General features: G+C 46.8%; 1 protein-coding gene across 1 annotated transcript in view; it reads left to right on the top strand.

Moving 5' to 3' along the window:
• The window catches only part of C11H22orf15 (chromosome 11 C22orf15 homolog), a 116,376-nt gene that overhangs the window by 66,407 nt on the left and 34,970 nt on the right, over window positions 1-14,999 (top strand). Inside the window, exon 4 of the mRNA XM_078667820.1 lies at window positions 14,641-14,715. Coding sequence (XP_078523946.1) covers window positions 14,641-14,715 — 75 coding nt within the window. The remainder of the gene's footprint in view (window positions 1-14,640; window positions 14,716-14,999) is intronic.

Raw genomic sequence — 14,999 nt, 5'->3', positions numbered from 1 at the left:
TGGACCGATGAATGGGAAGATAGGATATCCCTGTATGCGGACGATATCCTATTATATTTCACCGCTCCCAAGCGCTCTGTTAACACTCTTCAGGATGTCTGCACAGCCTACGACCGAGCGTCTGGTTATTCAATTAACTGGTCCAAATCCACCATGTACATACTGCACGGCCCCCCGCCGTGCTTACCGGACGGCTGCCCATTGCGGACTGCAGACAGTACGTTTAAATATTTAGGGATATACATTACAGCTAACCCGGCCAACTTCCATGCACACAATTTGCAACCCCCCCTTGATCGTCTTAAGCGTGACATACATCACTGGGAATCGCTACCCCTGACTCTGCTGGGCAAGGCAGCGCTTTTCAAAATGATGGCTCTGCCCCGCTTTCTCTACATTTTGGAAAACACCCCGTACCCCGTGCATGCCGCCTATTTTAAAACAATCACAGCGCAGGTCTCGGTGCTATTGTGGGGTCGTAAGCCCGCACGTATAGCTCAGGCCAAGCTAATACGAAGCTGGTACGATGGGGGCATAGCGCTCCCAGACATTTGTCTCTACTATTGGGCATCACAGTTAAAGGTTATTAACCAGTGGCTGCATCTCCCGCAGACTGAACCAGCTCTAAAGGCAGACAGGGCACAGTTGGGATTGTTTGGTATGCTGGCTCCCCTCTATGATAAATCCTTATCCCTCACGAAGTTTGGCCCACTGAAACTCACACTCATCATATGGCATGCGGCACTGACCAGGTTGGGATGGCGGGGAGTACTGACACAGTTGACTCCGTTATGAGACACAAAGAAGCTGGGGAAGCTCAGGCACACCAAGGGCTTTGACTGCTGGGATGCTATAGGCATTTCAACAATTGGGGATCTATGGCAGAAGGGGCAAGTGATACCCTTTGAGAAACTGAGACAACAATACGATTTGGCCCCATCAGAACACTTCCGGTATATGCAGATATGCCACGCCTTAACGACGACACTGACACCTGAAACGGACGTCCCGGAAGCGTCCCCTCTCGAGGACAGACTACTCACAGACTACATGCCATCGAAGGCGACATCACTGACATATCGTAAGCTAATAAATAATTTACCTGACCCGACAGGGCCCCTACGGGAGAAATGGTCGCAGGATTGTGGGGACATTGATGATTCAGAGTGGCAAGAGGCGATTGCGTCTCCGAAAGAAGTGGGCATCCCCTCGCGTCTCCGCTTGGTGCATATACGCATACTACATAGACCATATTACACTAGACACACACTGCATAAGATGAGACGAATAGCACACCCATACTGCCTGCGGGGTTGTGGTGAAGAAGGGACCTTCTACCACACCATATGGGACTGCCCGAGAATTGCAAACTATTGGGCACAAGTGATGCGAACCATGTCTCAATCAGATGGGGTTTCCATACTGCCAGACCCTAGACGTTGCCTTTTGAATATATGGGAACCTAATGACCTCACACGTTCGGGACAAGGTTGGATGACATTGGGTATGCTGATGGCAAAGAGGAACATAGCGCAGAAATGGGGTGGGACGGAGTCACCTACACTAGCGGCTTGGAAACATGATATGGATGCAGCGATGATTTCAGAATGGGCAGTGTTCTGCAATAGGGGATGTCCCCAAAAATGGAGTAAAATTTGGGGGGCATGGAATAAATATAGAGGGGACATTTGTGACCCACCCTCAGATGTTGATAGTTCCAGCTCTGATTCCGATTGATGCATTAGAAATAATGAACGTGCTGAAAACCCCTGCCGCGACTGATGGATTTAGATATATTTGTATTTGTTACATAGTCATATTGGTTTCTGCTGAAAGAATACTGTGCTCAATTTGCTATATATCTTTACTGAACACTGTATCGCACTGTTTTGAAAATGCAAATAACAAGCATTTGCAATGCAACGGTCTCGGCTTTAGTTAAGCTTTTCTGTTTGTAATTAGGTGGCTTTTTAGTTTTGCTTTTTAGTGTTTTTTAAAGTCCCATGTACATAACATGCCTATGTGTGCATCTATGTATATGTAAGTATGCATTAATATTGGTATTGATATAGATCTGCAGATATATATATATATATATATATATATATATATACACACACACACACACACACACACACACACACACACATATATATGCATGTTATGTTCATGAAAGTGTGAAAAACACTAATAAAGCTAAAGCTAAAAAGCCACCTGATTACAAACAGAATTTCTTTATGTGTAATAAAGATGAGACCTATGACATTTTGTGCACTAGTGCCTTTAGGCAAAGAGTAAAGGTTTGGAGTAAGATTAGGCTGTTTTGCCGATTGAGTAGTAGAGAGTGAGTAGTACATAGTGAGTAGATAGTAATAGAGAGTGAGTACTAGAGAGTTTGTAGTGTGATTAGTAGAGTGAGTAGTAGAGAGTGAGCAGTAGAGAGTAGTAGTTAGTAGAGAGTGAGTAGGAGACTAATAGAGAGTAGAGTTGCAGAGAGTAGAGTAGTAGTGAGTTGTAGGCAGTAATAGAGAGTGAGTAGTATAGAGTGAGTAGGAGACAGCGAGTAGTAGAGAGTGAGTAGTAGAGATTAATGAAGAGTACTAGATTGTAATAGAGGGTAGTAGAGTGAGTATTAGATTGAATTTAAAATATTTATAGAGCGCAGCGTTCACCAGACGGTTTCTTGGCGCTTTGAAGGCACAGTAAGCAGGAGCGAGTAGGCAGGAGCGAAGCAATGAGTGGGTTAGTGCGGGAAAGCCTGATTGAACAAGAAAGTTTTCAAGCCCTTACGGAAGAGGAAGTAGTGTTCGGTCGACCGCAGATGGTCGGGGAGGGAGTTCCAGAAGGTGGGTGCCAAAAATGAAAAATTGGCCCCTCCCCACTTTTTTCGCTTGTAGCGGGGTACCTGTAACAGGGATTGAGAAGAAGAGCGAAGCTCTCTAGCAGGGACATATTCCTTTATCAAGGAGATGATAAAGGCAGGGGCTGTTCCCTGGCGTGCCTGAAACACCATGCAGCCAGTTTTAAAAAGGGAACGTTCCCTGACAGGCAACCAGTGGAGCGCCTTCAATAACGGAGTTGAATGATGGGATCGGGGGAGGCCGTACACTAGCCGGGCCACCTGGTTTTGCACCAGCTGAAGCTTTCATAAGCTGTAGGCTGGAATGCCGTTGTACAGGGCATTGGCATAATCCAGCCGGGAGATCACTAAGGCAGACATAATCAACTTAAGTGCCAGGGGGGAAAAAAAACGGGAGACAGTGCGAATAGTACGAAGAGAGAAGAAGCAGGAAGAAACAACAGAACTAATTTGTGAGTGAAGGGTGAGGTGCTTATTCATTTTGATGCCTAAGGTCTTAACTGTAAGAGAGGGGGTGGGAGGGGAACCGAAAGAAGAAGGCCAAAATGAAGAATTCCAGGGACTGGAAGAGCCACCAGTGAGAACCAACTCGGTTTTATCCAGGTTCAACTTCAGATGGTTGTGGCTCATCCAGTCCCTGACGAAAACCATAATAGTCTGAAAGTTAGAGATAGAATGGGGAGAAGAAGAAAGGTTAAAGACGAGCTGGAGGTCATCCGCATAATTGTATACGGTGACCTCCAGCTGCTGGAGTGCGAAAATCAGAGGATAGGTGTAAAGATTGAACAAAAGAGGGGAAAGAGAGGAGCCCTGGGGAACACCACAAGTGATCTTAAGTGGAGTAGATTTAGTAGAGCAAGTAGTAGAGAATGAGTAGTAAAATTGAGTAGAGGTTAGAGAGCAGTAGTTAGTGAGTACTAGAGAGTACTAGAGTAGTAGAGAGTAGGAGAGTAGTAAAGAGTGAGTAGTAGACAGTGGAGAGAGTAATAGAGTGAGTTGTGAGTAGTAGAGAGTAGTTAGTGTGTAGTAGAGAGTGAATATAGAGTAGTAGAGAGGAGTAGAGTGTGAGTAGCAGAGAGTACTTGTAGAGAGTGAGTAGTAAAGAGTTAGTAAAGTGTACTAGAGAGTATTAGATTGAGTAGTAATGAGTAGTAGAGAGTAGTATAGAGTTGTAGTAGAGAGTGAGTAGTATAGTGATTTAAGAGTAGAGAGTAGGTAGTAGAGAATGAGTAGTGAGTAGCAGAGAGTAGTAGAGTGAGTAGTATAGAGTTAGTAGAGTTGTAGAGAGTGAGTAGTAGATAGAGAGTGATTAGTAGAGTGTGAGTAGAGTAGAGAGTAGTCAAAAGTTAGTAGAGAGTACGTAGTAGAGTGAGTAATAGTGAGTAGTAGAGAGTGAGTAGTAGAGAGTGCGTAGTAGAGTATTAGAGAGTGAGTAGTAGAGTGAGTACTAGAGAGTAATAGTTATTATAGAGTAGTAGTAGAGAGTACTATAGTGAGTATAGTTAGTAGAGTGAGTAGTAGAGGGTAGTAGATTGTGAGTAGTAGAGTGAGAAGGAGTATTAGAGAGTTGTAGCGTAAGTAGAGTAGTGGAGTGAGTAGTGAGTATTAGAGAGTGAGTATTAGAGAGTGAGTATTAGAGAGTGAGTAGTGTAGAGTGAGTGTAGAGTGAGTGTAGAGTGAGTGTAGAGTGAGTGTAGAGTGTTAGTAGAGTGTTAGTAGAGAGTGGTAGAGAGTGGTAGAGAGTGGTAGAGAGTGGTAGAGAGTGGTAGAGAGTGGTAGAGAGTGGTAGAGAGTGGTAGAGAGTGAGTAGGAGAGAGTAATAGAGTGCGTAGTAGATTGTGAGTAGGAGTGTGAGTATTAGAGTGCGTAGTAGAGTACTAGAAAGTGAATAGTAGAGAGTGAGTAGTAGAGAGTATTATTTGAGAGTAGTAGAGAGTCAGTAGTAAGTGAGTAGCAGAGAGTGAGTAGTATAGAGTAGTGGAGAGTGAGTAGTAGTACAGTGAGTAGTAGAGAGTGAGTAGTAGAGAATTAGTAGAGAGTAGAGTAGTAGAGACTGAGTAGTAGAGAGTAGTAAAGAGTCACAAAGCATTTGGATCGAAGCAAACATAGGCAATTGCAGACTGGGTGCAAAACAACTATCGATGTTCAACTTGTAAAACCTGTGGCAAACCATAGCATCGAGTTCTGAGCACCAAGTAAACGTTATTATTCCCGAGTCAGTTTGAGACCTTGGCGAACTTTTAACCTTGTACCTAGAGATGAGTCAGACAAAATAATACTAGTTAACACTGCACTCTGTCTTTTCTATCTGTATCTAAGTGCCTATACTGTAATGTATGTCTGTGTATATCTTCCCTGTAATCCACCCTTGGACCTCAGTAAAGAAATATCATTGATGAGTTTTAACTTGGTTTGGTGAAAATAAAATTGAAATTAAAATGACACCTACATAATTTGCATAACTGGGAATTTCACGTTGTGCTAAATTTCCGAATTAAGCCACAACGCGTGATTTCACACCATTTACAGCAAAATATTCCTGACAGTCTAATCTTACCTGTCTTGCACTGGATGGGATGGCGCTGCCTCATGCTAAACTCCAGCAACACCCAGACCATGTACTTTAACCTCCATTTCAAACTCCTCTAACTGCGTCCATCGTAACATCTGTCCCCTTCGATCACTCCGTGGGCATCCACTTGAACAGCTGCACCCATTTCCACTCTTCGTGCTTTACTGTGCCCGTCAGCGCTGCCCGACTCAGCCTGCAAACCTCACTTATTCGCTCTAATAAAATCATATGCAGTGCACGACCCAGTCTTCTGCTATACCACTTTCAACCCCTTGACAAAGCCCTCAACTGGTAGAGTGGAAAGAAAGTGCACACACGCTTATTTAGACATTTGTATTTTTCGTTCTCCATACTGAACCCGCAAGCCAAATTGCGTAGTTCCATGCCAGCAGAAGTCATTCGATATACAGATCTAAGTAGCAGGGCTTGCAAAGGGGGGGGGGTCAGGGTGTGAAGTCCCACTGCCAAGGAAGATCTGTTCTGCTGGGTGGGGGGCCCGTCACTCAGACATTCAGGCCGAAACTCACAGCGGGTAGCGTTATCCTGAGAGCCGAGACCTGCGAGCCTAGAAGTCTACCAAACTGGGGGGCCTCAAGTGATCCCCGGGGAGGGGGCACCAGTCTCTATCAAAAAGAAGCATTATGCAGAGACAGCCCTTACACGTTGTACATTACATGCACACTGTTTGAGTCACAGCGGCCAACAAAACCAATACAAATGCAGGGAAGAACCGAAGGCAGCAGCAGGGGAAGACACGCCACGCACGAATCTTGCCTTGATCACGCTCTGCACGCCCCCGGGCGTCTGCACGGGCACGGTTAACATCTGCTCTGAAGAGCGCTCCTCCACCAAAGCCCCTGACCGACGACAAATCACAGAATAAGTGTTTGACACCAAGAAAAAGGACACGGTATTGTAGCAAGAGTAAGTGAGACCCACAAAGATTGTGTGGGCAGAAGAGAACCGATCCACTGAAAGGTCTGCACACTTAGCATTTTTTTTTTAAATTATTTCCAGACCACTTCTTTTCAAGCTAGAACACCTACGTAAACTGCCCAAGGGCAGGCGCCGCCGCAGCAGTACTGACCGGTATCAGGGCTGTAGACTGCAGGGAGCCCCTGCTGCCCCAGCCCCCTCTTCAAAGCAGTCGGAGATTCACCGAACGCTCCTGGGGGGGGGGAGGGGAGAAGACATTTGACTGCAACAAGGAAGAAGCTGGTGAGGAAGTGCCGCCGGCGCGGCCAACACACATTGCCTCCCGGCGGCCCCAGCCGCGTCCCCCCAACGGGAGCCGGGTGTTATGCAGCACTCACCTGCAGGCACGACCCTCCTGCCCGTCCTTCTGTCTGTCAACGCGAGCAGCTGGAAGGAACGGAGCCAGGAGACTGTCGGTAAAAGGAAAGCAGCAATACACAGAACTACTGGAGAACCCCGGTCTGAGTCCGGGTACAGGAGGGAAGCACTTCCGGGTCGCTGTGGGCAGCTCAGCCGCCCCTTCAGGTGCTGCGTCAGAGCGCTTCACAATAGGAACAGAAATGATCCATCAGAATATTTCAATACGAGTGAACACGTTACAAAAGCAGACGTTGAGTTACATGAGGCAAAAGTGACAATTGTGAGCAAACAAAATACAAGAGGTAGCAAAAGGTACATTACAGGAGGAATAGACTGGGACCTCGGCGAGAGGGAGGGTGTGGGGGGCGGGACTTAAAAAAAGAGGCAGAAACGCCCACGGATCGCATCAAGGCGGGGAAAATAGCAATTGACACACATCTCTTCCAATGGCTAGCCTCCATTTACGAAGCTAGCCAATGGAAGAGAGAGGTGTGTTAAAGCACCACTGTTGAACTCATTAAATCTTCGGCTCCGCCCCCCACAGCTTTGCTGTGGGAGGATAGCCTCGACCTAAAAATGTTTTAAAAATAAAAACAGTGCCTTTTTTTCTTTTTCAAAGTGAACGGGTCACCACCAAGGCTTCGAGAGAAAAATCAAATGCCTCACCCATTGTTCCCAGTTAAGAGGTGGGCCTAGGGCCTGCAGAAATGGAGGTGGTGCTGCAATTTTCCCCATATCCTAATGAATATTGTACTATTACTGAGTTGGTGGTTGCTGCCAATGTCCCTTTCTGGTTTATTTTGCTGCCGTAACAAACACTAGACACTCAATAAAAGTTGAGTTTTCTTTTGTAATAACCTTTTTTTTCTAATAGGTACCAACATTATTAATTGCCACAGTATCCTTTGAAATTTTATAACGATATAGGTATTTAATAATGTTTAAGTATCCTTGGTAATTGGAGTGCTGTCACAAATAGTGCAGGCAAAACTTGCATGTCAAATTTAATTTGCCGTATGCTCAATGTCTAGCAATACAAAATATCCCAACGACACAAAATGGCCACTGAAAACATCACACAGCATAGGCCAGCATGACTTTTTTTTGTTTGTAATCTGTTTATTAAAAATTTCCCACAAAACAATACAAGCCATGTGTAGGAAAGAAGGATCGGCTTTCATGGTCACCCCCCAGTTTTTGCTGGTGTCATTATGTTATTCTGACTGGTCTGACTGGGATCCAGATAATCAAGACCCAAGTCTCTGCGCTTCTCCCCTGAATTGGACATGGTGAGTGCTAAGGATATCAGAGCGCTTTACAATTTGAGGCAATTAACTTCCCACCCTATTCTCCTATAAACCCACATCCCACTATGGAACTAAAAATGCAAAATTAGAACAAAAAAATGTAATAACTACTACATTTTTTTACACAGATAATAAAAACAAAAACAAATCTTATACTAAAAATACATGCATCACACACATACACATGATCTAGTCTTTGGGTTAGCGCTATATAAAACTTTATAAATAAATAAGGTACCCCCCAGATTGCCTCCTTATGTACCCTTGATTGTCCCTAGTATATGTTAATAAGGTACCCAGGGCATAGGTTTACCGGGGGTCCCCCATGGGCTGTAGCATGTATCATGCCACTCATGGGAGACCACTCAAATTGTGACTACAGACCTGCCATTGCAGCCTGGGTAAGCTGGTGCTAGCACCGCTTACAACAGATATAAGTTTCCTTATATCTGAAGTCACTTTGCTTAAAACCTATAAGTCACCCCTAAGGCAGGCCTTTCAACCTGAAGGCAAGGTGCTCAGATATAAGTGTGAGGGTGCCCCTAAATCGCCCGGAGTCCATTCTCCCAGGATGGTAAGTGCACCAGCCATTCGTATACAGAGTGGCCATGCGTCATTATGCGATGGCTATCTCTAAACTAGCTGTAACGAACCCTGTTGTGTTTCGTATCAACATGTCGGAATCATACCTCCAACACTGGAAACAGTGTTGGAGATATGATTCCATGCACTGTAAAGTTCCTCCAGAAGACCCTCAGTGCTCCCTGTACCAGTCTTCTACACCCAGACAGCAAACTAAGGCTGCTTCCGGCCAGAGACACGATTCTGCCCTCCTGCTGCTGAGCCAAGCTCGAGCAGGATTAGACAGGACCATTGGATTCCTGTCACAGGGAGCTGTGACCACCTCCTGACAGGACTTAGTGTATTAGGACAGGGTGGGAGGGGGCTTGCCAGCACCACTAGACTGCTTTCAAGGGCACATTTAGTGCCCTCCTAGCATACTCCAGTTGAAGCCAGTTCAGGGATTCGCTGGCTCCTGCTCTGGCGCAAAACTGGACAAAGTACATGGGAGTATCCTCCCTCCTGTCCAGCCCCTCCTCTGGTAGGGACCCCTGAATCGTCCCAACCCTTTCCTTAGGGTACTTAAGAGCTTACCTCTGGGTGGGTCCCTAGATTCACCGCGGGACAAGATTCAGATCCAAATCCACTTCATCTTCATCTGTCTGGGCACTTTGGACCTCACTGGACTTCGCTTTGGAAACCGAGACAGCAAATGGGAAGATTCCTGCTGCTCCTGGTCTTGTGCTTGTTGTCCTGACAGTCTTTTGCGTCGTCTATGCCTGTGCTCCATACAGGTTCTTCTACAGGCCTGTGGACATCCAAGACACTGAAAGGAATCTCCCTTGAAGTAAAGGAGTCACTTCCCTGCATCTGCAGGCACCACAACAAAGCTGACCGGTTTGCTGTTCCTGAGCTCCTACGGACTCCGAAAGGTTCAGCAACACAAGTGGTGGTCTGCAACTTAATCGAGGTCTTCACTGTCTTCAAATCAGGTTTGAAGCAAGTATCCCTCGTCAGAATCGCTGGAGTAGGACCCTTGTGAACAGTGTCGACTTGACGTTGCCAAGGCTTGTTGACTCTTCACCAGAGATCTTCAGGATCCATGAAGCTACAGCCTCAACCATCTCCTGCAACCAAGAATTTCGCCTGCACTGCATCCTCTGCACCGTGGGACCTCGTTCTTTGGTGAGCTGCTCCAAGTCCTCTTGTTACTCCTGCGCCTTTGGCACTTGGGTCCTCTTGAGGGTCTTCTTTGGCTCCAGTGGGCTCTCCTCCTTGCTTGGCACCTACTCTGACTTACCTACTTGTGGTGAGTCACTTGGACCTTGCTGGTCCCGACACCGCACCTTTTTTGCATACTACGATGGTTGCAGTTGCTAAGGCTTGTTAGTGCTCCTGACCCCCTAGCTCTTGACAGCCGACAGCTCGTACATGGTTCCTGGTCTTCCACAGCATAGCCTGGTCCGCATAGCTGCAACTTCAAGGGCGCCGTCAACTTTCCTGCATCTCGGACATCGGTGGGCATTCGTCTTCTGTGCCTCCTTGTCTACCCTGAGTGGCATAGACTCTGTCCCCTCTGCTTGTAGGTACCTCTCATCTTCAATCCACCTTTTGGTTCACCGGACTCTTTCACCTTCTTCGTCAGTGGCATCTTCACTGAATTCCGCCATTTTGATCTACGGCAGTTTTTGACATCACTTCACACCTATCCATCAGGCTTCCCTGGGGTAGGTATTCTGATACCTGTGGTATCCACAGGTAGGGTGACTCTCCAAACATCCATCTTCCACAGGGTTTCTTCTGGGTCCTCGGAGAAGGGTCCTTCCTAAAAACTGCAACCACGACTTACCCATTGACTTGAAATGAGCACGCAGTCGTGTTCCCACTCTGCACACAACCCCCTTGGGGTTCCTGGGTACTTTTACCTTGGGTGGTTCCTTGGGTCCCCAACTCTTCTCGTCTTCGGGTTCCAGTCTCGACTTAGGTCGTGGTACGCATTCCACATTTTAGTATATGGGTTGGTCTCCCCCTGGAGACCACTGTGCATTTGTGCTACTTACATGTTCTATTATCCAAGTATTGAGTGTATTGTCATTATATGTCCAGGTAGGAGCCATTGCAATGTGTTAGTGAGTGATTATAATAAATACATATTTTATAACTACACTGTGTAGTTCTTTTTCACTTAACCTACACCATAAGATTAAGTACAGGTAAAACAAGCTGCTCTACACTCCTTCTGGACTAAGCCTGAAGGCTGTTTTCCACAGCTACCACTTAGGCAGCTTTCTAAGGTTGTCTGAGACCCATAAAATCACCATAAGGGCTGTCTAGATTAGTGCAGGGTGCTGCACTTACATAAGTGTGCACCATATAGCAAGCCAGCCTCTCACAACATGTCCTCAAAATAATAACCCACTATGCATAGATAGCATAACATATTAATACTGCAGTAGGCATAATATACAGGCGTCACAGTGCATTGAGAGTCAGTGCAGGGTACCCCGTGCGGGGAGCCCCAGGTGAGAAGACATGTCATAAATCAGGGAACAAGTAAACATTTCAATCACATTTATGTCAGGCTGTGCCCCACAGGACCAAATATCCTTCACGGAGCCTCAGAGTAGCGCATGAGGGAGTCCCTTTAGGGAGTGTGACCCTCACAGTGCCTGTTATATGTTCTGGAATCTCCTTCGAGTAAGTAATCATAAGAGTGAGGGTAGGGACGGTGCACCAGGGATGAAGTCAAAGGAAACTGTAAATGTATCCAAAAATATCCTATATTCCATAAGTTAATTCCTTAAAATTTGCACCACAGCCAACGCGTTTCGTTCTTTTGAACTTCGTCAGGGCTCTGTATTAACACGTGCACTGTCAAAAGCCTTCTTCACGTCAAACAAGAGAAGACTAGCTGAGATATTGAGACTGTGGTATTTCTCAACCAGATGCACAATCTGGCGTATATTGTCCGCTCCCTGCCTGTTGTGGATAAAACCAACATGGTAGAATCTATGAGGCCGGGGATGAATCATTTTAGACCCCTTGGCCAAGATCTTTGAAAAAATCTTGACATCTGTGTTTAAGCGGGCTATAGGGATGTGGGAGGAGCACAGCGTGTGATCTTTCCTCAGCTTGGTAATGATGGTGATCACGGTTGCCATCACAGGAGGCTGAAGCCTGTGTCATAGTTAAAACAAATTGAACAGAGTCGACAGCCGATCCTGTAAGCAAGGGTGGAACATTCTGTAGAAGTTGATGGATAGCCCATCTGGGCCTCTCGTTTTTCCAATTGGGAGCTCCCGGAGGGCCCAGAGAAGTTCCATGGGTGTAATAGGGGTGTCAAGAAGCTCAGCGTGACGAAGGTCTATTGATCCCCGGTCACAGTCCGATAGATAAGCGTCTACGATGTCCTGAGGGATTACATCTCGTGTGTGCAGGGCTTGGTAGTAGTCATGAAATACTTGTTGCTTGGCTCTTTCAGTGGTTGCCCTGGTCACGTCTCCCCTCAAATTTTTTTAAATGTGAGCCTTTGTTAGCTGATGGCATAATTTATGGGCTAGTAAAGAGCCAACCTTGTCCCCCCCCCTCATAGTATTACTGTTTCAAGGCTAGAAGAGAGTGCTCAGCTTTGTTGGTCCTAAGTACTTTCAACTGTCCTTGCAAGATCACAAGATGTTGTTTGTTGCGTCTGGAGAGAGTCGTTTGGTCAAGTCTCTTGAGGGCCATAATCTCCACTGATAGACCCGTCTCCACCATCGTGGCCTCTCTCACTCTAGTGATGGCAATGGTCGATACCACCCCCCTGATGGTAGCTTTGAACCCATCCCAAAGTATACCAGGTGGCATGTACCGAAAGGTGTTGAGGTCTAAATAATCTACAATCCCCTTTTGGATCTCTGCTGTCTCTACAGGGTCTCTACGGAGGTACGGGGGAAAGCGCCATTGTGATGGACCCCTCGGGGGCTTGAGGCACCAGAACATACCAGCTCCACATGCGCATGGTCCGAGATGGAGACGTCGGAGATGGCTACTGTATCATAATCGCGCAGTAGGAAGTGTGTATGAAATACATAGTCAATGCGAGAGTAGAAGGCGTATAATGAGTAATCTTGTATGTCAGGGTGCCTATACCCACGCTTGAATTGAGCAGACATGGCACCTGTGCCCTGACAGGATTCAGTGCCTCGATCTAACTCTGGATCCCACACCAGGTTGAAGTCACCTGCCACGATAACGTCACCCATCACATGTTTCACAGTTGGTCCCGAAGAAGGCCCCGAATGTTGAGGTCCTGTGCTTGGTGGGGGGCGTACAGGTTAAGGAGGGTGAGAGGGAGTGTCCCTAAAGATACTCAATTTTAAAAAGCATCATTCCTTGTCTGACAGTTTTTAAGACTGTGGAGCAAAATCCCACCTTACACAGGATGGCCACACCCAGTGTTTTGGTAGGGGCATGGGCCCAGAAAGTATGGGGATATTTTGGGTAGGATATGCAGTGGCAGTCTTCCCTCAGGAGGTGGAGCTCCTGGAGAAGAATGACATCTGGGTCTTGTTGTAGAAAGTTTTACCAAACATGCTTGCGTTTGTTAGGCGAGTTTAGGCCTCAAACGTTTAGGTAGAGCAATTTAGGGTGCGGTGCTGTTTCCATGGCAAGGGTAAGTGGGGGAAGCTGTTAGGTCATGGGGGGCCTGGTATAGGGCCTGGCAGGGGGACCAGCGTGACTTTGTAAATATGGTGGTGCTTATTTCAAAGTGTTTCCTAAAGTATTAAGATGGCCACAAAATGTGCTTAACCATGTTAGGCAATAGGGCTTGTTTTTGAGCCCACACGCAGTTTTCGCTGGATGGTTGGACACATCAGCGTTACAGATGCCAGAGGCTTTAACACTCAGGATAACGCACTTAAGACATCACAATGAGGTACCTTCACTACACTCCATTAGCCCCCCACATTGATGGATAGGTGGTAATTCCTGAGGCGAAGCCAAGTCGAAATTGTCGATTAATTGGGCAGCAATGTCAGTAACAAAGAGATGACCTGGGACTAGTGGGAACTCATCGCCACTGAAAGGAAGATCATCCGCGAGGTAGGTTCGGGAAGTTTTTCTCTACCATCAGTCTTAGAGTCTAGGCAGCCACTGCCACTATGGAACGCGCACACTTGAGCCACCCTGTTGTGCTCTAATTCAACATTCCAATTCCCCAAGCCTGGCCCAACACATATATTACACAGTTCCATTTTCCTAGTGGTAGACACCAGCAACGAAAAGCATTATATATCTAGCACTGACAGATGCCAATTTCAAATAGTCTAAAATACATTGTTTAAAAGATGAACTTGCAATGGGTTGGTTCATAACTGCTTAAAAGGGCAGTGTTAGGTGTACTGAGTTAAGACCAATTCTGCCAACAGTAGTGCAGCAGCTGGAGGCAGAATGCAGACTCAGAGTCTTGGTGAGCAAACTGGCAGCTAGCAGAGGCTCATTCTTCCCGCTCCGAGGCATTCTATGTCACAGATTTATATTTTAATCCCTTGGATGCTGGTGACGGAACCACTCTATCACCAGCCACGGGTGGGCTGTGTTAATGACGGAGTGGTTCCGTCAAGGCCCGGCCGCCGCGCCTGCGCAGCATTCGCGCCTGGGCGGCGTGTTCTATTAGGCGGGCGGGGCCGTGACGGAACCACTCCGTCACAAGCACAGCGCGCCCGAGGCTGGTGACGGAGTGGTTCCGTCACCAGCATGGCAGTGCCACGCATCCCCCCTCCCCCCCAGCGCCGCAGCGGAATTACCGCCGCGGCCAAGGGGTTAAAGAGAAATATGTTGATTGGGGGTGTGGAAAAAGCAGCCAATGTAACATAAATGAGTTACGCTGAAGACTATTGTTTCAGGACCTAGTGTGAGCGGCCTTGGGGCAAGTTGGGTACCATGGTGTGTAATAAACTATGCATATGATTGAAAGGCTTGAATTACTACCACACGCTTATGCAATCGACATTTGTTTGCAGGAGGAGAAGGACAGGAACCAACCCGCTACGAGTCCCTCCTTGACAACCTGGGAAGGCGCCACCCAGAATTGGCAGGTAAATCAAATCCAAACAAGAACATTGACATACGCATCACACAGACCGATTAAAATTACCAAGTTTTCAAGTACTTATGAAAAATGGTAAGTGATGTACAGCTTCTCATAGACTTGTGAAGGCTGTTCCATAGTTTGGGGCTCAGTTAAGAAAAGGAATGCCACCCCTCACCCCCTCACCCCTCATCCCCATCCGGGCACTTTTGACTTTTAGGAACACTGTAGACTAGAGGGATTGGTTGCGTTTTATAGCAGCCATATCTCCCCCCCCCTCGGTACATAATG

Source organism: Lissotriton helveticus, chromosome 11, assembly GCF_964261635.1.
Source record: "Lissotriton helveticus chromosome 11, aLisHel1.1, whole genome shotgun sequence".
Lineage (NCBI taxonomy): Eukaryota > Metazoa > Chordata > Amphibia > Caudata > Salamandridae > Lissotriton > Lissotriton helveticus.
The sequence above is the reverse complement of the archived record's forward strand: the minus strand, read 5'-3'. Positions and strand labels throughout refer to the sequence as shown.